The sequence below is a fragment of the Symphodus melops genome (genome assembly GCF_947650265.1).
Source record: "Symphodus melops genome assembly, chromosome: 10".
Taxonomy (NCBI): domain Eukaryota; kingdom Metazoa; phylum Chordata; class Actinopteri; order Labriformes; family Labridae; genus Symphodus; species Symphodus melops.
In genome coordinates, this window is record NC_136700.1 from 9522576 (window position 1) to 9545325 (window position 22750).

Here is a 22750-nt window from a genome sequence, read left to right on the forward strand (position 1 = left end):
CTGCAGCTTCTCCTTTTGAAAGACTAACTGTCAAAGCTTAATTCAAAAAGAAATACAGTTATCCTTTGTATCACCAAAAAGTAGGAAAATCCTAAAATGGAAGCCCTGGGTAATCACAATGCATTCTAAAGGGAAACTGTGGGAACACAAAGAAAAACAAACAAATAAGGTATTTGTGTTGGTGTCAACATTTTATCATTTTGTATGTGATAAAACACCTTTTCATCTATTGGTTACAAATGCTTGAGTTCTATTTTTCTTACTCCAAAATTACATAACAAGCTCAGCACAGTCAAATAACTATTTTTCCCCCGTGTCTTGGCTAAACCACCTCAGTAGACATGTCCTGCTCCCACGTGGAGACACACACACACGAGAGAAAGTGAAAGTGTGTGGAAAAAAGAGACAAAAAGACAAAAGAGAAAGAGTCATTTAGGTTAAGAATATGTTTTGTTAAAGCTTTACGTCATGCAGAAAAGCCTAACACTGTGTGACTTATTTCCCTCCCTTCCTGCACACACAGACACACAGACACACACACACACACACACACACACACACTTAGTGTCACCCCTATCCTCTCCACATAGCGCCTTCCGGCTGCAAACTCATCCACATCGATCCACATCGATCAAAGTTGGCTTGTACCACTTCAGGGAAGGGGGGGGTAACACTCAGCAGGGGGATCATGGCCTTCTGAAGCCTCTCTCATAATGGACTCATCCGTTGCCAGGGATGCCACATAGTCAATGTCAGTAGAGATGTACATCAAAGAAGCTGTAATCTAATTAAAAAGGCATACAGGTCAGATAAATGTGAACAAATTGAAGTTGCACTGAAGCTTAAATGATTAGCTCTGCACGCACAATACGGATCTGACTGTAATCTCCCTGTCATTACGATCACATATTCTGTGATATGTAGTCCCGTCTAGACTTCAAACATCAGCATGAAAGCTGCAGTCAGAGGCAGCGAGGTGACAGACAGCACGTTGTCTAGAGACCCAACACGACACAGCTGCTGTATCTATCTGTGATGGCTGAGTCTGATACCGCTGTAATCCACTTAAAGCCTTTTGAAGAATCACAACGTCCGACAGCAAGCCCTGCAACACGGGCCATAACAGTAAGGGGATATTACAGACATTCCTCAATCTCGTGACGACTGACACGACTTGCCTGTTCACTTCCAACCCTCTTATTACTCTCTCTCCATCCACACACCACCCATCTATCTGCTGTTCTCTCCTCTCCATCTGTCCATCACCATCCATGTTACACCATTTGACGTCTATGCACGGTCCATCACTCTCTCTCTCTGTTCCACTTCTTTTCATTGCTGTACTCTCCTTTCCTCTCTGGCTTAAATGTGCTTGTTGACATCCCCCTCATCTCTCTCTCTATCTCTCTCACTCTCTCTCTCTCTCTCTCTCTCTCTCTCTCTCTCTAGGTAACATATTCTATGCCCCATATCTAATGTCATGATCAGGATTTACTCACAGATGCAGCCATTTCCACAACCAAATTGGCCATTGCAAATCCATTTATGTTTGCTAGTACTTGCATTACATATTGAACCCCTAAAAGATCAGGCGCCATTATATCATTACCTCATAGTGCCCGATTACCATTCTAAAACATTGCACCTCTTCTTTAGAATCGTCTGCTAGTCTGGGTATGGGAGGCAGGCACCCTCCCCACTTTTAAGGGTAAGTTTACAACTTTCTTGAAGATAAAGCTCAAAGTTAACCAAACGGTTTGTTCAGGCCCACAGTGTATCTGCTATAGGCTTAGACTGCCAGATGACTTAATGCACTGAGCCCCTGTCTCTCTTTCTCTGTCTCCATATCTATACATAATTTTAGCATGTTACTTTAAATAATTTAGAGGGGTTTTTTGACTGTGAATTTTTAGTGTAACCCACTGTCAGGCCTATATCATGACTGCAATAGTTACTTGTGGAAATATAAGTCATATTTGTACTTGTATTACCATTGCTGCTGAAAGACTGTATCAATGGTGATTTTTTTGCTGTCTGTATTGTTGTTTGTCTCTATTAATTTTTCTCTTTCTGCTAATCCCTTTATTCCATTTTCTTGACTCACTTCACAGCTGGTAGCCAGAGAGTCTTGTGCTGTTAAAGACAACATTTTCTTGTAACCCGTTTGAAGTATCTGCACATATAGATTTCTGTTGGGGTTCTTTACAGAGCACAGTCGAGACCTGCTCGATATTATCATTGAAAACGTGTTGTGATAGCACAGTATACATAAAAGTGTATTTATTGTTCGATTGATTGGTTGATTGATGGCTTGCATATTTTAAGATAAAAAGCAAGGAATCTAAAGGTCATGACCGTGATTCAGAGTTGATGTATCAACTTTTGTAGAAAGAAAGGAAGCCCAAACAGAAACACCGTAGAATCACCCGTTCTATAACGGTCATGAAGGATCGATAATGCATGGAGACAAAGTGCTGCTAAACACTGTGGTTTCTGTGAATTAGCACTTCTCTAATGATCTCTCGCTCTTTTCTCTCCTCCTTCTTTCTGGAATCCCTCGCTTTCTGTGCTTCCCTCCCACTCTTGTCCTTTATTGCACCCTTCCATTAAAAACTCTGTCTCTCCTTAGCTTCATCACTTGTTCATCCCTCTGTCCAAGTGTGTTGATGGTGCCCTCCTTGCCAATATTGTGTCCCTTAACAGAGAAAAACAAAACCTATTGGAGTTATTTTCATAAGCCTGATAAATATCCCACTCCTGTGTTTGTGGCTGATGGTTCTCATGGATGAGATTTAATGAACCTCTCATCCAACCCTGATTATTTTCTAATTAAAGGATTGAGTGGGGGCATTGAGTACATTCATGAACGCATGTTTATAACTGCAGAAGGGGAAAATAAAACAACAAACGTGCTTATTACAGACGCAGAAACAGATATCCTACTCAGTTAAGCCTGGTTTTACTGCACTCCCTCGGGACTGGGGGTCGTTCGGCACAGAGAAGAAATGTTGGCAACTTCTAAACAAATTACAAATCTGAAATTGAATTATCTTTGTAATCTAAAATATGTATGCATGTGGTGTGAATACTGATGTGCCTTCCGTTACATACCTACAGTATGTTGATTAATTGAGCTGGACTGCATCACTTTAAAGAAATCGCATATCCAGAGGAAAAATTGTATTATCTGCATATGCTTGGTAAAGCAGGAGGTGGGCTGCATGGCAGTGCGGTTAGTCTTATCACCTTAAAAAGTTCCCCATTTGAATCATTGTCGGACAGGACTGCACGTTCTTCCTGTGCATGCCTTGATTCCCTCGATGGACCACGGTGTGCACTAAATAAGTCTAAATTGGTAATTAGGTACAGGTAACAGTGGCAATGCTTAAAAAAGAAAAAAACTAAAAAGTATTGTATTGCTACGTTGGAGGCCCAGGATAGTCTGCCATCAATTTCAGTGGTCATATTGTAAAACTTTTGAGAACAATTGCTGTTTATTACTTACTGCCAAGAGAAAATATAGTTGCAAACCTTCTGTTGTATCTGTTAACATGATCAAAGGGTTAATACATTAAGATTACATTTAGATAGCTGTATTTTGACTGTAGAAAAAAACAAACCTTAGTTAACCTTAGTCCTTAGTTATCACCTTGATCATCCAAAGCGCCTCCTGTCTCATTTTTTAATTTCTGGACTGCATTACGTCATGGTTTGAGAGCAATGCTTTCTAGTGGCTTCCAAAGCAGTGCCCACATTTATTATCAGTTTAAAATCACCAATAAATTATAGCACAGCAGTGAGAGACCTGCCCATCCTCCAACTTCCTGCCTGATGCAGCCGGCAATACCATTAACCAGGCACCGAAGCCACTCTGAAGTGATTACCTACCTGAGGTGAATGCTTATGATTTCACAGGAGTCTCTCTGCTCTATTGAGATCCTTGTTTGTGTGTCACTGTGTGTGTGTGTGTGTGTGTGTGTGTGTGTGTGTGTGTGTGTGTGTGTGTGTGAGAGAGAGAGAGAGAGAGAGACTGTTGTGTGGGAAAGGGGCTTGTTTGCTGTTTCTGTCAATGTGTGTGTTTATGTGTCTAGGGTTGAAAGTGAAGGATTACTCTGCAGAAGTGCAACAGCGAAAGCGTCCGGACTCTGAGATCAGATGAAGAGCAGAAGGTCAGTGACAGATAAATGGAAGAGGAGAGCGACAGAAGGAAGACTAACCAGACTTACAGTGTATCCAAATCACAAAGGAGGAGAACCAGCCGGTCCTGGGTCAGACCAACAGGAATAGATAAGGCCATAGCTGATTAGATATTCTGTTCACAACAGCAGAAGCAGCAGGAGAGGCAAAAAGAAAAGGCATAATAAGACTCAGCATGTAGAGATGCTGATATTACCTTCAGACTGGGGACTGGAGACTCTCCAGCCTCGTACAAATACAGATGCACAGTTATAAGTGGAGCTACCTTTTCAATTAGAGAGTTGTCATTTGAAGGAACATCATGGTTTTCAAGGTGCAGGATTAAACTTTTGAAATAAGAAACACTAAAGGAGAGAGGATTGCATGTTGCGGGAAGCTATTCCTGAATGCCCTTGTATGTATTTTGGCTCTGATGTCATTGTGTCATGTCTCCATGCTGATGCAGCATGTTTAAAGATGGATGTGTGTGTGTGTGTGTGTGTGTGTGTGTGTTGTGCTTCTATGCTGAGGCAGCATATCCACAGTAGAAATAGTGGCCTCTCTAAGGGCAGAGAGACATTTAGAGGAGACGTTCCGAGGGAGGACTAGGGTGTGAACAGAGCCTGTCAAAGCTATTAGCCACTAGCCATATATTCCCTGCTTTCTTTGTGGCTAAGTGCTAATAAAAGCCACCTTTTATATTGTCCTGTGTAGGCCTAGCCATGTGAGAAATCAGATATGGTATATCTGGTTTAGAAAATATGCTCTATAAATGGAACTGCAGAGTGCTAGATAATAACAGTCAGAGAGAGTACACCCACTTGCTAGCTCCAGTGTTTTGGAGCATCTCTCAAACCAATAACAGCTGAGGATACTCCAATATATCCACTTAAACCTGCACTTTATATTAAAAAAATAAAGCAAGTCTAAACAAAACACAAGCATAGAATCTCCAATTACTCCCAAATTTATTGAGAACTTGTTTTGAAGTCACATTGATAAATTTTGTAAAGATATAATTGAAGCTTTACTTTAGTTCAAGAAGGACACAAGGTCATACACCCCAGCTGTAATCAGCGGACAGCCAGCTAATTGAATTTTTGCTTTCTATTACTCACTAACCAATCACAGCCCATTCTAACAACAAGGCGGTTGTTTTAACAATGTCTTCCTTCTCATGCTGCTTACACCATGCTGCTGCTGGCCAAGCTTTACCTCCATCACCCCAGTCCCTTCATTCTAGCTTTTGATTCACCATCTTGCATGGGGTTTAGAATTGCATACAAAATTAGCATGTTGGTATAGCATAATGGTGGCTCTGCAAAATGTTGGATGAAGTTAATGTTAGTAGTTAATACTTGAGTTGTTCCAACACTGACATAAAACGGCCAAACTATTACCATAACCAGTTAGCCACGAAAAAGCAACACGTTTCAGGAAAACTATTGTGTTGAAATAACAAACAGTTTAGCGCTAGCCCTAGATAAAGCTAACATAAAGTTGATTTTTTTTTTTAAATTTCGCAAGAATTAAAGGAGCACTCTGCATAAGCTAATACTCAGGTCTTGATATCAGTGGTGAGTCTGGAAAGAAAAAAATACAGATCCCCAACTGATGGAAAATGATGTGTGCGTCCAGAAATAAAATGATTGTATGTTGTTTATTAACGCTCATAGCCTACTGAAGGCTGCTGTGCATTTATGTAGTGCTCTGTTATATGTTCTATTGAAGGTAATTAATAATATTTCGTAAAATATGACATGTCAAGAAACACAGATCCAATGTATGTCTATATATAATGTGGGGACACCAGGGCACTGATTTTGGACTTCTTATTTTTTTTTAACCACAAGAGGTGCCTTCCTGAGGAAAGTTTTAAAAATTTGTTTGGGTAAAGAAAATATGATATTAGTTTTCAGTAAAAGGCACAAAAATACATTTCAAAAAGTATCTATTTCTATGTTTGGAACTGTTATCAACCCTGAGTCATTATTGTTTACATAACTTATAGTAAAGGATTGGAATAGTGGACTCACAGGGCAAAATCTTTTTTTTCTAAGAACAATAGAGTTAAAAAGACTCCAACATCACAACCTAAATCTCTCGTGAGGCCACAAAACGTTTTCACTTGTAAACAGTGCACTCGGATCAAACCAGTCTAGAGTACGAAAAAAGTCCTCACACAAGCCTCAGTAATACAGCAGACCAAAGTCAAGGCAACATAAAGTAAGCGGTGTCCTACATGGAAGCATGAATCACCTCCTTGTTGGCTGCTTTCCCACAAAGCTTTAGAACGACAAATGTCTTTCTTAATACGATCAAAAGCACGGAACAAAAAAAAGATAAAAATCAGCATGTGTGGAATGGAAATTAAAGTGTCTGAGATGGAGGAAAAAAAGAGCAGAAAAGAAAAGGGATGGGGGTGAGTTGAGACAGATTAACAGGTAATGAGAGACAAGGATGAGAGCGGAGAGCATGACAGTAGAATACAGATGCAGAGCAGATTAGCTCTGTTGAGGTATACGTTTCTCTTTCAAAGACTTCTTATCCAATCTGCTGCATCCCTCTGTGTGTGCAGACACACACAGATAAACTCAGGCACATGCCTCAACTGTGCTTTCTACAGCACACTCATCGCAATACATATTGCGATATGTTATCCATTCCCTCTGCTCTCTCTCTCTCACTCTCTCTCTCTCTGTGTACACTCATACTCACTCTCCACATGTTTTGGTCTTTCAAGGACTCTGGTTGCATGCCATATATGTAATATCAGAGGCTACATTAGTGAATTTACAAACTTGATAAAGTGGTTTTCTCTTAAAACATTAAAATTATATCAATTATTTAGAATCCTCTGAATGTTTTGAACAAATACATAAATCGTTGATTTTTCAAATAATGTTTGGTTCTTTTCACTTATATTGGCTCCTTAGCCATGTTTGTGTGTGTGTGTTTTAAGAAGCCCACACATAAATGACTCTGTAGGACTGCTGTGCACTGTAGCCAATGCTACATTTGCAGTATCTGTACAGTGTCTGTCTGTCTGTCTGTCTGTCTGTCTGTCTGTCTGTCTGTCTGTCTGTCATCCATGTCATATATTTAACATGTATGTATTGGTAATTGCCTCTCATATTTTATTTTACATGCTCCCTTTTCTGCCCCAGCCACTTTAATATATCTGAAATAACCTTGATGTGTTAACTTGTAACACAATAGAAAAAAATTGACATTGTTTTATTGTTTTTAGCATGGGCCCCCAAAGTTTTGTGAAATCAACGTGGGTTCACAAGCCGAAAAAGGTTGAAAACCACTGGTGTAACCCCAAGCCACACTGACAACTATTTTTAAGTACTCTAAGTATTTACATTCATTTTAATGCTAATTTGCATCTCAATACATTGTTCTTCTTAAGTAAGCAACTTAAATAAAGTATTTCATTTGCATAATAGCCAAAGGTTCTACTTTACAACAGACGTTACACAATCAAACAGGCCGCTGAAAGTGATAATGGGGAAATAAACAGCATTATCACCATAACACCACGACAGTGCTCTGTGTTATTGCAATAATAAGTTCACCAATTATCAAGGATATGCGGCATTACAAGCACAATCTTCACCTCTAAGAATATATTATGCATAATAAAACCAAAAGGAGTGTGTTGACTTTAATATAATAATAAAAAAAGACAGTTTTATTAAGCATAGACAATAACAGCCAAGCCAGCGACATCCTAAAGCCTCTGAGGCCAGCATTAAATGTACAGGCCCCTCGCCAAAGAAAAAAAAAACACATGACGTAAGTTTGCTTCAGTTACAGTCGGGCACCAGAAAAAAAAAAAAAAAAAAAACATTTCAGTACTGCAACTATAAAGTATGCTTGTTGAACCTTTTTTCTGTATTCTCTGCTCTTGGTCTTTGTTGAATTGTTTTGTGTTCTGACAACTTCACACTTTCTCTGATAATGAGCCAGTCAAATGAAATCAAACACATTCTTTGTAACAGTAGCTGTGTGATTCACTGAGTACATACAAAGAGGTGGAAAACACTTAACAATGCATGTGACAATTCCAGAAACAAAAGGCGACATTTTCAGTGGCAGATTGTTGAGAATATGACATATTGTACTGTATTCACGTCAGTTGATCTCAGCTTTACAACAAACTGAATGTTCCTAACAAAAGCAAAATCTTGCAATACGGCAAGCCTTGTATCAATTCCTCAGGTCTGTCACTTCAGTACCATACTTTTTTCCTACATACGCATATCATGGGATTTTTCTTTTGTCATAACTTAGATGTCAATTCGAATGAGGAATGGAATGAGTTTGATCTAAAGACACTGACCCAATATCAAAATAAGCAGCGTGTATGTTATTCTTTTTCTCGCTAGTCCTTGACTGTAACAGCTTTATACTCAAAGCCGCATAATTCTAAAGGTAAAAATGAATTAATCAATGAGCATCTATGTGTACTCGTGTCCTATTGTGGTACTTCTGAGGGGATCCAAATAATCAACATCTTGTTAGTATAGCAAACTGTTAATTATTTTTTTCTTATCTGATTCAATTATGACAAAAGTTTCTGCCAGAAAAATATTCAAATGCCAACAGGAAGGATGAGGATCTTAGTGAGGGGAACATTCTAGGATTATAATAACACCAATAAACTGCACAAGTTCAGTGTTGTAGCTAGACTTTCATACTGTAGTCCAAGTCCTGGGCCTTTGTTTCACTCTCACCTGTTTCCCATTAATGCCCAACAACTGGAGTTTATTGTATTTTTTTCGTGAGCCTAAATACCCAGATTTGCTTTTCATTCTCTTACAATGAAACTGGCTTTGTGTCCAGCTGCTAATAGTAACAAGCTGCTGAATCCCTGAAGCAGGAGCCAAAAGGACAAGCAATATCCAAGCTTTCTTCCACTTTTTTCCCCGATCAAAGGCGGTTTAAAAAGAAATCCAACATTTTTTCCTCAAAAACAGACAATAGGTTGCCTTATAGTCACGTGAGAATGTCTGACCTTTCTGGCTTAGATTTGAGAGCAAATGATATGAAGTGAAATCTGCTTTGGATTTTCATCCAAACCTCAAAAATAAATAAGCATTTAAAGACAATTGCTGTTGTTTTAAGAAGCACTGAACAAGAAGTATGTGTGATCTAACACTGACACATTGAAGGAGTAAAGCTATAAGGATTAAAACAGTAAAACGTAATTTGCTTTGTCCCACATAATTGTGTCATTCCAGACAGAGAGGTTCAGTCTTTCACTGTGACTCATTTCCTGTTTGTCTCCATCACGTCATTCCCTGTTATCTATAGCCCATGGATCAAATAGAACTTTTCACCTCATTACTGGCTGATGAACACCTGCTTTTAAGATAACACAGAAAGACTGAATCAATTTTACAGTTGAAATGGAGAGAAAAAAGACATCTGCCTTATACACATCAAATAACAAGCCTTGCAACTTACAAGAAGCAATAAAAACTAAAAAAGATGGGACAGAAATGTAGTGAATAAAAACTTTAGATAGACTGTTTGGTTATTTAAAAAAAGTGGAGCTGAAAAGATCTTTTCTGTTTCTCCCATTATATTTCCCCTTCCTTTGCCAGCCAGCATTTCCTTAAGAATAAAGGGGTTCATGTTACACCAAATTGTTCATTGCAAAGTGTCCCACCATCCACTCCTTTACAATCCCCTTTCCCCTCTCTCCATGCCTCACTATGTGTTATGAATTCATCCGCAGATGAGGCTGATCTATCATTCTGTCACAGAGGCAGGGAAGGGAGGCAGGCTGTGGAATGCCCTGGCACGGAGCGCAGCGCTACGCTTCCTTGCACGTTCCCTGCTGAGCCCTCTCCGGCTCTGTCTCCCAGTCTGTTTTCATGATCCATGCAACGCCCCGACAGCCCCCTCTATCCATCCCCGTCTTACCTGTACCAACCAAATCCACCCAAGCCATCTAAGCTCCAACCAAGCAGCCCAGAAATGTAATAACCTCCCCCACCCGCCACCCCATGTTATAAACAAGGTAGGCTTTGGCCTGGACTTCCTTGAATGACTTCCAGCTCTGGTTTCATGTTTCAGTGAATAACACCCTGTGCCAATCAGATAGGAAACAAATTAGAAAGCAAGCGCACAACACAGTAGACAGAACTATGATCCCGAGTCACTGTGCTCACTTGAGCCAAAATACATAGCTTGTCTTTACTGATATTGGTGTCCAACATATTTGTTGTTCTTTTTCCCTCTGGAATTGAGAAATCAATCACTCAGACAGTTTTTATTTACACTGCCACAGTAGGTATAAGAGTAGGTCTATACCATCCTCTTTATTACATCATTTAGTCACCAATAGGATTTTAACACATGGCAACTACAGTGACAACAAAAAAAGTCCTGTTAAGAAGCAGAAACTTTCAACAGTACCAGACTGATCAATAAACAGCCAGCTGATGCAACCGGATAAACAGCTAGCTCAAACACAACAGAATATAGTGAAAGTGTGTCCATTTGCACTCAGCGTACAAATGCACATGTACTTGAAGTCATATATGACTTACTACAGTACATTATAGAAGGCCAGTGTTAATAATTGGCTCTCAGCCACGACACATGGTGTCACAGCTGACTCTTTGCACACTCAATTCTAATTGCCATGTTCTTTTTTTAAGCTTTTTTCTTTAAGTGAGTTGGTCATACACATTTGCAGCAGAGGGGAGCAATTCGGGTTACTTAAGTTTCTTCCCCAAGGAAACATCGGACAAGTTGCTGGGGATCGGACCCTCAACCTTTTGCTTGAGAAACGGTGAATCTACCAACTGAGTGCCAGCCGCACCATGAAGTATCTTTTTTTTAAAAAGTGAAATTATCTGTTAATACCAACTAAAACATGGCCACTTATTAAATGAAATGTTGATCTGTTACAGTTCATATTTAATAAGATGACGCTGACAGTAAGCATGTGGCAGGATGATTTTTCTTGTCATGCTAGCAGCCAATGAATAGGAATGTTTGTCCATCTGTTGATTGGTGAGTTTACTTTCAGGATCCGGACTAAAATATTATGCTACTCAAATGGGATAGGTCAAAATGTGTTCATGGTCACCACAGAAAGAATACTTATTTGGTTTCCTGATATTTCTTTCAAGCCCCCATCAGGATGTATTTGAAAATCAAATGCCTTTTCATCTTTTGTCAAAAAATGTTTATGACCAAATACAACATTCAGGTCTTTGTGAATGCTGAGGCACAGATCAGGACCGATAAAGTTGCTCTATTGGTACCAGAAACCTCAGATCATTCCAATTTCAGTATTTCTGTCGCTTAAAACTAACCACAAGTGAGACTCAGGGCTCTATCCGAAATCTCTGCTGTCGAAGTCTCTTCTCTTTCGGTGCTTGTCATCCAACCTAAACTATCTTCCAACCACATCTGTGTTCACTCATTGCATTTTGAATGAACAAATTACTGGCACGATTTTGCTCTTTGGCAAGTTAAGTCCAGGATCAGCCGACATTCTTCTACAACTGAATTTGTAGGAGTCACAGTTGGTTAGGCTATACCATGACAAAATAACTGGCAACACAAGAAGAAAACTCACTCTGAATGAAAATAAAAGCTTTCCTTTAAAAGTAACTCAAGCGCTTTAGTCACAGTCTATTGACAATATAGACAATCTAATCAGACATGCTTATGAGTATCAGGTAAACGTTTCTTTCCACAATGAACATGCAGCATTCTGAACAGAAACCTCTATATTTTTGCTTTACGCTGTCAAAACTTCTTAACAAAGTCCCTACTGTTTGATCTCCCCAGTAGTCTCTTAGATAAGAGAGAGAGAGAGAGAGAGAGAGAGAGAGAGAGAGAGAGAGAGAGAGAGAGAGAGAGAGAGAGAGAGAGAGAGAGGAGCTGCATAGTGGGAGTGTGTTGTCCCAGTGCCAGGGCAAAAATAGAAAGTAAATTACAGAGCCTTCTGAGAGTATCCCGCTGAGCAGCATGACCTCAAAATAACACACGCAGACATACACTGACAACCTAACATACAAACATGAAATACACAGTTTGTTGCCCTACTTCTTTATATTTCCATTTTAGCCTGTTGATGTGCCGATCACTCAGAAACTTTCGCAACTTGCCAACAGCTCCAAAGTTCTATGCAAGAGAAGGAAACTCTGAGGCTGATTTGCAGATGTTAATGCCATTATGGCCTCATCACAGCTTACCCAGAACATCCTAAAAAAGTATTTGCAAAGATATTTATTTGTGCCTTTGTGGCCTGGCCCTATGGTTCAATAAACAGCTGTTTCCGTGCAGCATACTTGCTGTTCTCCCGATGAAAAAAATGCACCATAACACACAGTACACCTTTTGTGTTTTGGATCTAACAAGTTCTGGCTTCGCTTTCATCCCCAAATGTGACTGAAAACAACTTGAGGGCAACACTCCTAAACACTGCAAGCTAGAAAAACAAGACGACAAAGCTGTGATGAATTACTATCACAGGTGTTTGTCATACTCACCTTGAGTGAGTCAAAACAGGCAATGACTCGGCCGTTTTCCACTTGACAGCTCTTGGCAGGGTGAGCGAACTTGCACTCGCTGTCCGACCGGGAACACGTCCCTCTCTGGAATTCCCGACAAACCTCCAGTGTCAGCCACTTTGTGTCCCGCATCGGTGTCACATTCACCGCCATTTTGGACCAGGCAGGAGGGGTCGATGCGAAGGAGGAACAGATATCCAGACAATGCGATTATGTGCGAGTCTGTGTGATTCTAATGGCACGAAGACAAATGAGGAGGAAGAACAGGGAAAGGACATGGGAGAAAGTTGGTTTTAAGAGTTTTTTTTCCCCCCTAGGGCATGAATCTGAGGTAATGGCGAGGAGGTGAGGTTCTTGCCTACCACCTGCAGCCCATCCTAAGAGTCTGTTTGTGGCTACAACAGGAATCCTTCAACGCCTGTCACCCAAGGCCGGGGACGGCCACAGAGGTCTGGCTTCGTAATCTCTCCTCCTCTCTGTCGTTTTTCACTCAAGTACGCTCACAAAGGTTACTCTCTATTGCCTCAATCCTCAGCTGAACTGTCAGACTAGACGAATGGTACAACGTAGTATTGATCAGGTTTGGCCCATGATGAAAAGATGCAGGAGTGAGGAGAAGAGGGAGTAGAAAGAAAGGGCCGAGTAGGCTTTGGTGGAAGGGACAGAGAGGAGACTTTTCGCTAAAAGGAAGCAATCAGAGTTCTGTCTTCAGTCAGACGAGGGCGGAGGATCTGTTGACATCCACAGAGAAGGACTAAGTGGCATGGATGCCAGGCAGAGCAAGAGATGGAGCAGAGCAGGGAGGTGTCACTGTTGTGGAGACTGGCTCAGCAGGTGGTGTTGGCAGTCCTGCAGCTCCTGGTACGGCTGGAAACTCCAGCAGACATGGACAGGCACAGAGGCGGCTTCAGTCGAGCCAAACAGCCATCAGGGTCGACGAAAGAAGGCACTTCCCTCTGTGGAGAAGGAGGGAAGAGTGTCAGTAGAGCAGGGATTAACACAAACACTTACAGACAGACAGACACACACACACACACACACACACACACACACACACACACAGCTACAAAACATAAGGCGCATATCTGCATCCATTGTCACACCTTTCCAGTCATTCTCTCGCACATCCTCTCTCTCGGTCGCCCTCACAGAGACTGCGCTGCCAGGCTCTCAACTGGAAAATCAAATCAAACACCAGCATATCGCCAACAGTGAAGCTCAAGCATCCAGGCGCACACAATTTAATTCAAAGACAGACGGTTAAGAAGAAAGAGAGATGTAGGGACAGTCAAAAAAAAAAAAAGTAAGTGAGAATGACTGGTGACCTTCAAGAATGCCAATACACATAACAAAGTTACTGACTCTAACTTTAGTTCATGAGAATCATTGTAGCAATTTTCACAGGTCGACCATTAAAATCTTAAATTCAGAGTTGGGCTTTAATTAGCTCCAGAATAACAAAGTCAATTTATAGAAAATGACTCCACAGCACACTTTAACACTTTCATTGTTCTTACTCACAATAGCATAACTATAACAACTGTCTGAGGACTTTCCACAACAAACAGGTCTCTTTTTTTAACACCGCCTATGAAAAAGGGAGTGTTTAAGTTTCAAGGCATTGATCAGCCAGTTTTCAATTCACCCCTCACTCGTGAGGAAAACAACAACAATCGGTTTGGCTAATGGTTTCAGCATCAAAAAGTGTTTGTTTGTTTGTTTGTTTTTTAAACAGGGAGAAATCTTTTTTTCTAATTCTTTTTTTTTTTTTTTTTAATCTGTCCACAGGCAGCTCTGGACTCTTTTTTGGGACACTCATGCCTTTCTTTCTGCCATTTTGTGTAATATTGCTGGATGTTCATGTCTATTCTGTGTGTCTGTTCACTTGTAAAGAAAAGCTACGAATAATGTAATTTAAAAAAGGACTCCCCCCATACACACAAAAAAAGAAGAAATAAACACTCCTACTGTGTACAGATAAACAGCTCTTAAACCTCCATCCCACTTGTGGTTACATCACTTCTCTTTCACTCTCACTGAGATGTAATGATTTATAAATATGCTGAAGTGAAACACTGGTGGATTTCTAAATAAAAACACCATCCAGACAGACTGTGAGTACATTTAAAAACAGTTTTGAGGGTGTAACCCCTCTTTTCTATAACCCCAAGTAGAACTGTTACACATACTGTATCCCATGGGCATAGACACGCAGGTTTAGAAATGTTTCACTAACCTCTGAGCTGTCTCTTTTAAGAAGATTAGAAACCTGTTCTATAATCACTGTAAATGTTTGGTTTGCCCCTGCTTATTATTGAACATGTTTTTTATTGGGAAGAACAAATATCTAAAACTTTTAAAGCCAGCTAACCAAAGCAGTATTTTCATTTTACACAGACTTCAAGTTCAACCTTGAAGTAGTGGATGCAACAACTTCAGGAAGACTGTCAAAAACAATCGAAAGAAGAAAACAGAGGCAAAAGGAGTCACAGCTGAAGACATCCCAAAATAATAATATTTAAGGGCGGCAGTAGCTCTGTCCGTAGAGACTTGGGTTGGGAGTGTCGGGTCGCCGGTTCAATTCCCGATGTGGACCAAAATATGGAAGTTGGTCTGTTAGCTGGAGAGGTGACATCTCTCCATTAAGGCGTGTCCGCAGGTCCAGCTTGTGCCTGTGTGTAGTTCAGGCCTTTGTGTGTGAGAAGCATGTCTCTACACTAACAGAATGCGAACCACAATTTCCCCCTCTAGGATTAATAAATAAATAAAAAATAATAAGTGGAAAAGTAAAGGTAGTTTGACTAACAAAAAGGAGGAAAGTGTGAGTAGAAGTACGGGAGAGTAAGAGGGGAATGAATACAAAATAAAGTAAATATATTCTTTTAGTCAAACATTGAAATCTGATGTGTCATATTCTCCCCTGCTATTTGGGTCAGTTCTGTGGTGAACTACTTTTTCAACCCAAAGCGGATATTTTGGGCAGCGTGTGTGTGTGTGTGTGTGTGTGTGTGTGTGTGTGTGTGTGTGTGTGTGTGTGTGTGTGTGTGTGTGTGTGTGTGTGTGTGTGTGTGTGCATCTACAGGCAAGAGCAGGCCACAGCATCTGGCCAGAGCCCGGTGGTAAGGGCAGAAAATACTGCCTCGTCTATTTGTTCTGTTCCTGACCTCGACTGTAGCTTTTTCTCTTTTGTTAAATCCCACTTGTTAGGATGGTAGTCCATGCAAAACTAAAAACTGACTTTAGATTATATAGCTGAGTGTTGGAGGATCTACTTTTGGAGGAACTTGCCACTTAACCAAACTACATCTGTGTACTAATACTTTCTTGTCAGGTTGCTCATGAATGCATGGCAGAAACCAAGAGAACTTCAGTTAATGGAAATGAACCAGAGAGAAAAAATAGGGCCTTTTCAAATGTGAATCGGGAGGAAAGGAAATTGAATTTGAACACAGGCACACAAAAAGACTGTTGGGCAAAAAATGGCCAGACCTATGAAAATGTTTCCTGCAAGAAAAATTGTTCATTGTCGTTGTCTATTGCTGTTTTAAAAGCCATGGTTCTAAGCAGAGAGGAAATGTGAGTTCAGAGAGAAAACCCCTCTGATTACCAGCAGCTCTGAACTCTGCCATGTCCCGACTTAAAAGAGAATATGCCCCATTTACAACAAATGCATGAATAAAAAGGAAGCAGTTGGAGTATGTACATGTATTAGATTAGACAAATTTACGCTAGAGTCCTAAGGCGATGTCACACTAGTTTCCGAAAAGGACTTATGTTGTCATCGTCTTGCGTAATGCCTCAGTGTAAACAGCTGTGACAAAATGAGCTTTAACACCAAATAAAGCAGATATAATTTGTACCATTAGACCCAGTTTCATGTTGATTTATCGCATGCCATTCGCTGGAACAGAATTCCCATCAAACAACTGAGAGAGAGAGAGTGAGGCTCATTAGACGAGGCACACATCAAAATAGAGAATACAGAAGTAGGGGATTAGAATTATGAGAAATGAACCTGGCGTTGAGGAAATATATGAATAAAGGAGTCATCAATAAGCATCTTAGCATGTGTGAATAATGCATGGGGCCATTTCCCGTAGCCAGAGGCAGGAGATATTATTACACCACCAGATCAACTAGCAACGGTAATAAATTGAAAGGGGAAAGGGAGGTAAAAGGCTGGGGATATTACGCACTCCCCAATCCCATGATGTCCCAACTTCCTCGAAAGACCCACACGTAAATGAGCAGAAGCTTAGCGTAACATCACAGTCGTCCTCCTGGCTAGCATCAGCTGTTGACATGACATTCTTCTTGAAAGCAGTGTGACAGTGAGTGTCACCTGGGGTCATGTATCTCCTCATTTAAGGAAAGCTTCCTGATCCTGCGCTAATTTGTCTGTTAATAAGGGGCCAGTCACGTGGCTGAACTCTGGTTTTTCAGCACAGAGAAACTCTTAATGGAAAAACACAATGATATTTGCTCTTTTGAAACCACCACTGATTAAATACTTTTCTATAATTTGACTTAAAAGACATACCGGTAGATAGATTTACAATATTCGCTCATGTAAAATAAAAAATGCACACGATTTTTTCCCCTCAGGGTTGATTAAAAAACTGTGAAATCTAAACAAACCCTGACAAACCCTGTTTGACATCCAGTTTCCGATATATAAGGTATCAAGTATAGAGCCGTTTCAAGTATATTTTTGGTATGATGACAACACAAGTACAGATGCTTTGTCCTCCTTACAAACAGTCAGAACATACAGTATTTCCAAGAAACCCCCCCATATGTTTAAAGTCGTTAATGTTAAAAATATACTTTTTAGTTGAAGTTTCTGAACTTTTCAGGAGATAACTGGAGTTACATTGATGAGTGCATTAATATGACTTTGCAATTCTACAATAATGAGTTTGTACAATCATCTGATTGAATAATTTTATTTTCCTCTCTAAACAAAAAAAAAAAAAAAAAAGTTTCTACCTGGTTGTAGTTTTAAAAGTGACTTAACCTGGTTGTAGTTTTAAAAGTGACTTATTTAGCTTTTTCCTGTTTTGTGAAGTTATCAACATGTATATTTTTAGTTAAGCCAGATGTACCCTGAGTTGTGCATATGATTGGTCATGCTAAGTGCAAACCGCATGGAATTTGTGCTTTGGCGGCCTTCTCGCAGTTTTAACACAAGCCACATTTAGCCCCGCTTCTGAGAGTAACACTGAGAGGGTAAGGAATGAGAAAAAATTGAGCGAACAGGGGCCAGGGATTGGAGCCATTTATTTGTCTTGTGGGTGGTGGGATAGAGTTATATGAAGGCAGGGAAGCAAAAAAGAAGGTTCCTCTATTGTTGATTTCCTGTGGCTGATCTTTGGACCACAAACAACAGAAAAACAAACTGGTCAAAACTTAGTGAGAGTGGAAGAAAACAGTTTGCTTCAAAAAAACGAGATCCCCAGTGTAAGCTCTAATCTGTTAGCGAGCGCTGGGTGTGGGGGTGATGTTTTTTTAGGCAGTGAGTTGCACTTCAGACATTCCTTAAGCGTTTCAAATTCAGAATCAGAATCGGATTTTTAAGCTTTCACTCCTGAATATTTGGAGGCTGATTGTCAGGATCGCTTTTGCACCTGATGGAAGCGAATGAGAGAAAAAGAGTCGGAAAGATAGAGGGAGGGAAGGGAAATTTAGTAATGCGAGAGGTTAAAGGGTGCTGAGTGCAGCAGCAAAAAGCAGATGCTGTAAGTTTCGTATTACACCGCATCACCGGCTGACCGGGATATCATCTATATGCGGCCTGAGCTGCCCTTTATACTGATAGGAGCATCAAGAGGAAAGGAAGGGGAGGCAGGGGGAGGCAAATAGAGCAAAGAAGACCTGTGGTGTTGACAAGGGAAGGATAGAGGCTAAAAGAAGAGTGATGGGAGGCAAACTGGAGCAATTAGTACAAGTTGGTGAGAGACAGAGGTCGGTGTCTGGTACCAAAGGTTGAAACAAGGCAAGAACTGGCAGGTACAACAGAACAAAGGAATCAGAGCTAGAAAAGCAGAATTTAGTTCTGTTTCAAAGCTCTCCTGGCCCCGCTGTGATTCTGTCTTGACATTTCTCATCCCTCCTCATTTATCATTCTCTGATCCCCACCTGTTCTCCTCTTCTTCTTCTTTTTCACCCATATGCTTCAGTGTTTTCAGCTTTTTCTCCATCCCCACATCTTTCTTTCTTCTTAGAAATGTGCTCACCGTCTCTGTGAGCTGCACCAAGGGTGTCTTGTGACACAAAAGAACGTTGTCAAAATAGCTTTTAATAAAAAGCTGTCCTCATTTTAAACCAACCACTGTCTCAAGCCCCCTCTGTTTATCTGAGCTTCTTGTTCCTTGTTCACACAACACCTTATGCTGCAGTGCAACGGTAATGTGCTGCAAGGTCATCGTCACCACGGCAACTACAGAAACCCTGTTTAAAGCAAGGACGAAGTGGTTAATGGGGTCAGGTCCAGTCCGGTGTTAAAACAGAATGGTGAAAATTGTATGAAAGACACCAAGTATTTAAGTCAAATCTGAATTGAAGACAGTCTAATTTACATAAACTTCAGTTTGAAACCAAGTACGCACACTGATTTGAGCAGATAGAAATAGTATGAAACCTTATTCCAAATGGCCAAACACAGATATAGGGTCTAACACTTGAATTTCCTTGATCTTCAACAGCCTTCAACAAATTCTAGTTATTCTCCTTGAACCACATTTTCCAAATTCACACATCAGCCAGATTTTCAGAACAAGTGTGTTCTGTCACGTCAGTCCACAGCAACTTTGTCAACAAAAGTTGTTACCCTTTTCTAACAGATCAAAACTCCAGGAGAAAATACCTGTGGAAACCATAAAATTAAAGCAACCTCAAAAGGCCAAATCCAAGAGTCATTTGAAGGACGAATGGATGGGCTGACGTAAGTGAAGTGTTTAATGCAAGCTTAAAAAGTGACCTGCAGGACGCATATTGCATGAATATGAGTCATAAAGCACATTGACTGCTGCTCTGACTTAAAACTTGCTTTAGATGTTTGCCCTGCTGCACTGCTATAGGCAGCAGCTTGTTTGCAGAAGTTCAGTTATGACTCTGCCAACAAATTGAGCAAACATAACCACTTTTTTCGAATTTAAAAAAACAAAACAAAACAAAACAACAACATATGGATTAAATCTGCAAATCAACGGATAAAAAGCTTGGACAAACGGGGAAAAAAATGACAAGGGCAGAATACTCAATGTCAAAACAAAGTATATCAATTAAAAATGTTGACACTTATTTTGGTGAAGTAAACCTATTGTGTTAGCTTTTAGTGTACTTGATGGCTTCATTGAAACACAAAGAGAAGCCGTGAACAGCAGGAAGCGGCTCACCATCAGCTGGTTGATCACATGACAGAGGTCACAAGCTAAGCTGAACCCTGGTTGTTTACCAGTTTAGGATTTTACTTTTTTGGGTCATCGTTGTTGTTATATTTATTCTTAAACTGATGATGTCATTTACCATCAGCGATACAAAACAGCTGGCGATTGATTCACATGTGAATCTTTATGTCTTCTGATTTGCTGATTTGTAAACTGGTAAGACAATCATTGATATCCTTTAAGTGTAGTCTCATAAGGCCTCACTTGTTTTACCGAAACTAAGAGGAAGTTGTGCCTTTATTAAAGGGAAGCCTGAAGAGAGGGGGAAGTTAGGGCAAAGCGAGAGGTGATTACTGGCAGCGAAGGGCTAATGTTGGAACAAATACATTTAGCTGCATGCGCTGTGTATTTGTTTGTTTCAAACGTTTGCTTAAAATTAGCCAGAAAATTTAAATAAAACAAGTTTTATTCGGCAGAAAGATATTGAACAGAACAGATTTTCATTTTAGTTTTTTTTTTTTGTTAACAATAAATAATTGCTTTATATATCTGTACTAGAACATATGTCCATAGTGTTAACAGTGAGTCGTACTGAGGCATAGTTTTAATGCACATTGTGACGTCTGCATTTTTTCTTTATATGTAGGTGAAATATAGAACTTAAATCAAAATACTATTACTGGTAAAGACATGGCTCATTAAGAAAACATTAATTCAGATGACAGTGACTAATGAATGCTGGAATAGTTTCCACTTTCACTTTATTCAAATATACCATGTTTAGCCTCCATAAATCTACTGCAAACCTCAGTAAAAACATTTTATTTTCTGCTGCTCACAGTGCTTGAGGAGAAACGAGTGATTGACATCTCACTAACGTTAATGAGATCAGTTACCTTGCCGAGGGGTCACCAGTATTTATAATGCTTACTTATGACCCCTGTCACACACACACGCCAGGTCCCACCCGAGCAAGCTTGAGATTTGATCTGACGGTCTCTAGCTGAGTGCTGGTCATTCTGAAACCATACTCCATTACCATGATGTTTCCACAGATTGAACCATCAGGGTAATATTAGACTACATCATCTGACTCGTGACTCACACAAACACACACACACACACACACACACAAACACATTAGTATTGACCACAAACCATGAGACAGCAGATCTGCGCCATCTACGCAGGATACACAACTACAGAGATGAATGGAAGGTCAGTGGGTGCATTTACATTCAGCACACAGCCACATGAGTAATATGTATGCATATGCACGACATCAACTACCTCTCATGTGCACATTTTCTCTCGTTCACATACACACTCCCCCAAACTATGACTCCCTCCTTCAGCTGTAAGACAAACAGAGGGGAGGGGAGCCGACGAGGGCAGTCAAGTGGCACGTGTGCAAGCTGTCGTCTGCTCTATGGTATCAGAGCTTGTGTTTAAACAGCCTGACGTGCACAGAGAGACAGCGGGTTATAGTAGACACCCACATGAAAAGGGATATATGGTTATCTATTCATATACAACTTCCTCTTCTTCTTATCTTCACTGCAGTGTTGCTACCTGGCTGTGGCAGTGCCAGCGTGGTGTAATGCAGTGGTAGTGCGGGTGTCATCGAGTTCGTGGACATAAACCAGCCCACTGCCAGACCAGTCTGCTCCTCACAGGAATAGCAATAGAGGAGGAAGTATGTATGTGTGTTTGTTTGTGTGTCAGAGTGTGGGTGGCAGGGTAGATCCAGAAAGATTAGAAAACAGTGAAAATAAGACAAGTCACACAGGCCGGGGAGAAAAAAAACCCCCTATTGACAGTGAGTGATAGAAAGAAAATATCCAAGGGATATAGATGTGGTAGGTGACGGGAGACAGACTGATGCTGGTGAAACAGTAGTCAGCCCACTTTGAAAAAGCTCCCTTGTGTAAATTTACCACCTCCGCATGTGGCATTTCGATGCACAAAAAAGAAAGGTAGACACACTACATTACACAGTTTCCCTTTTTTTTCCTTCCACTGTGTCCCTCTCTTTCTTGGACAGCAATTGAGACAAGCAGCGATACAGATGAGTAAGACAATTATAAAGCAAAACAAATAAGGAAGACATGCACAAAGCGAGGTTGATGGGTTAGGTGGTACAGGTTGCACCGCCTGAGAAATTCAAGAAAGATAAGTACAAGATAAGGATAAGTTATGGAAAATCCTTGACAGGAGACGCCTCAGTAACAGCATGATGATCACCGATTAGAATGTGAAAAAAGCTTAATAGGAGAATTGTTGTAAAGATTATCAGGCTCAATGGATGAGGATGATTAACACTAATGATTTTTGCCTTCTCTGGATTCTTCCCGTTCTTCAGGGAAGTGTTGGTGATCGAGTCAGGAAATGCAAAAGGAGTGAAATCTCTTTGCTTGAAATGAACTATCTCTATCAACACACAAGTGGGGGAATCTCTGACTTGTCATTGGTGCAGCATTTGGCCAAATGGGGATAATCTCTACTCTTCAGCTGTCTATGACCAGTGATTCAGCCTGACACCTTAATCTGTGGAAATCACAGAGGGCTCCTCTGTGGAGCCAACTGTATTTACTATAGATTACATATCCCACTATGTGGCATAAGTGTGCATCAGTCCAG

At 40.5% G+C, this 22750-nt stretch overlaps 1 protein-coding gene across 5 annotated transcripts in view; it reads right to left on the minus strand.

The window, feature by feature from the left end:
- Positions 1-22750, minus strand: part of LOC306830682 (muscleblind-like protein 1) — a 56770-nt gene that overhangs the window by 25102 nt on the left and 8918 nt on the right. For 4 of the 5 annotated variants that reach the window (XM_079354285.1, XM_079354289.1, XM_079354288.1 and 1 more), the window contains exon 2: positions 12702-13678. In XM_079354285.1, coding sequence (XP_079210411.1) covers positions 12702-12875 — 174 coding nt within the window. In that variant the 5' untranslated portion in view covers positions 12876-13678. The remainder of the gene's footprint in view (positions 1-12701; positions 13679-22750) is intronic. The other variant, XM_079354287.1, reaches the window with a different exon arrangement.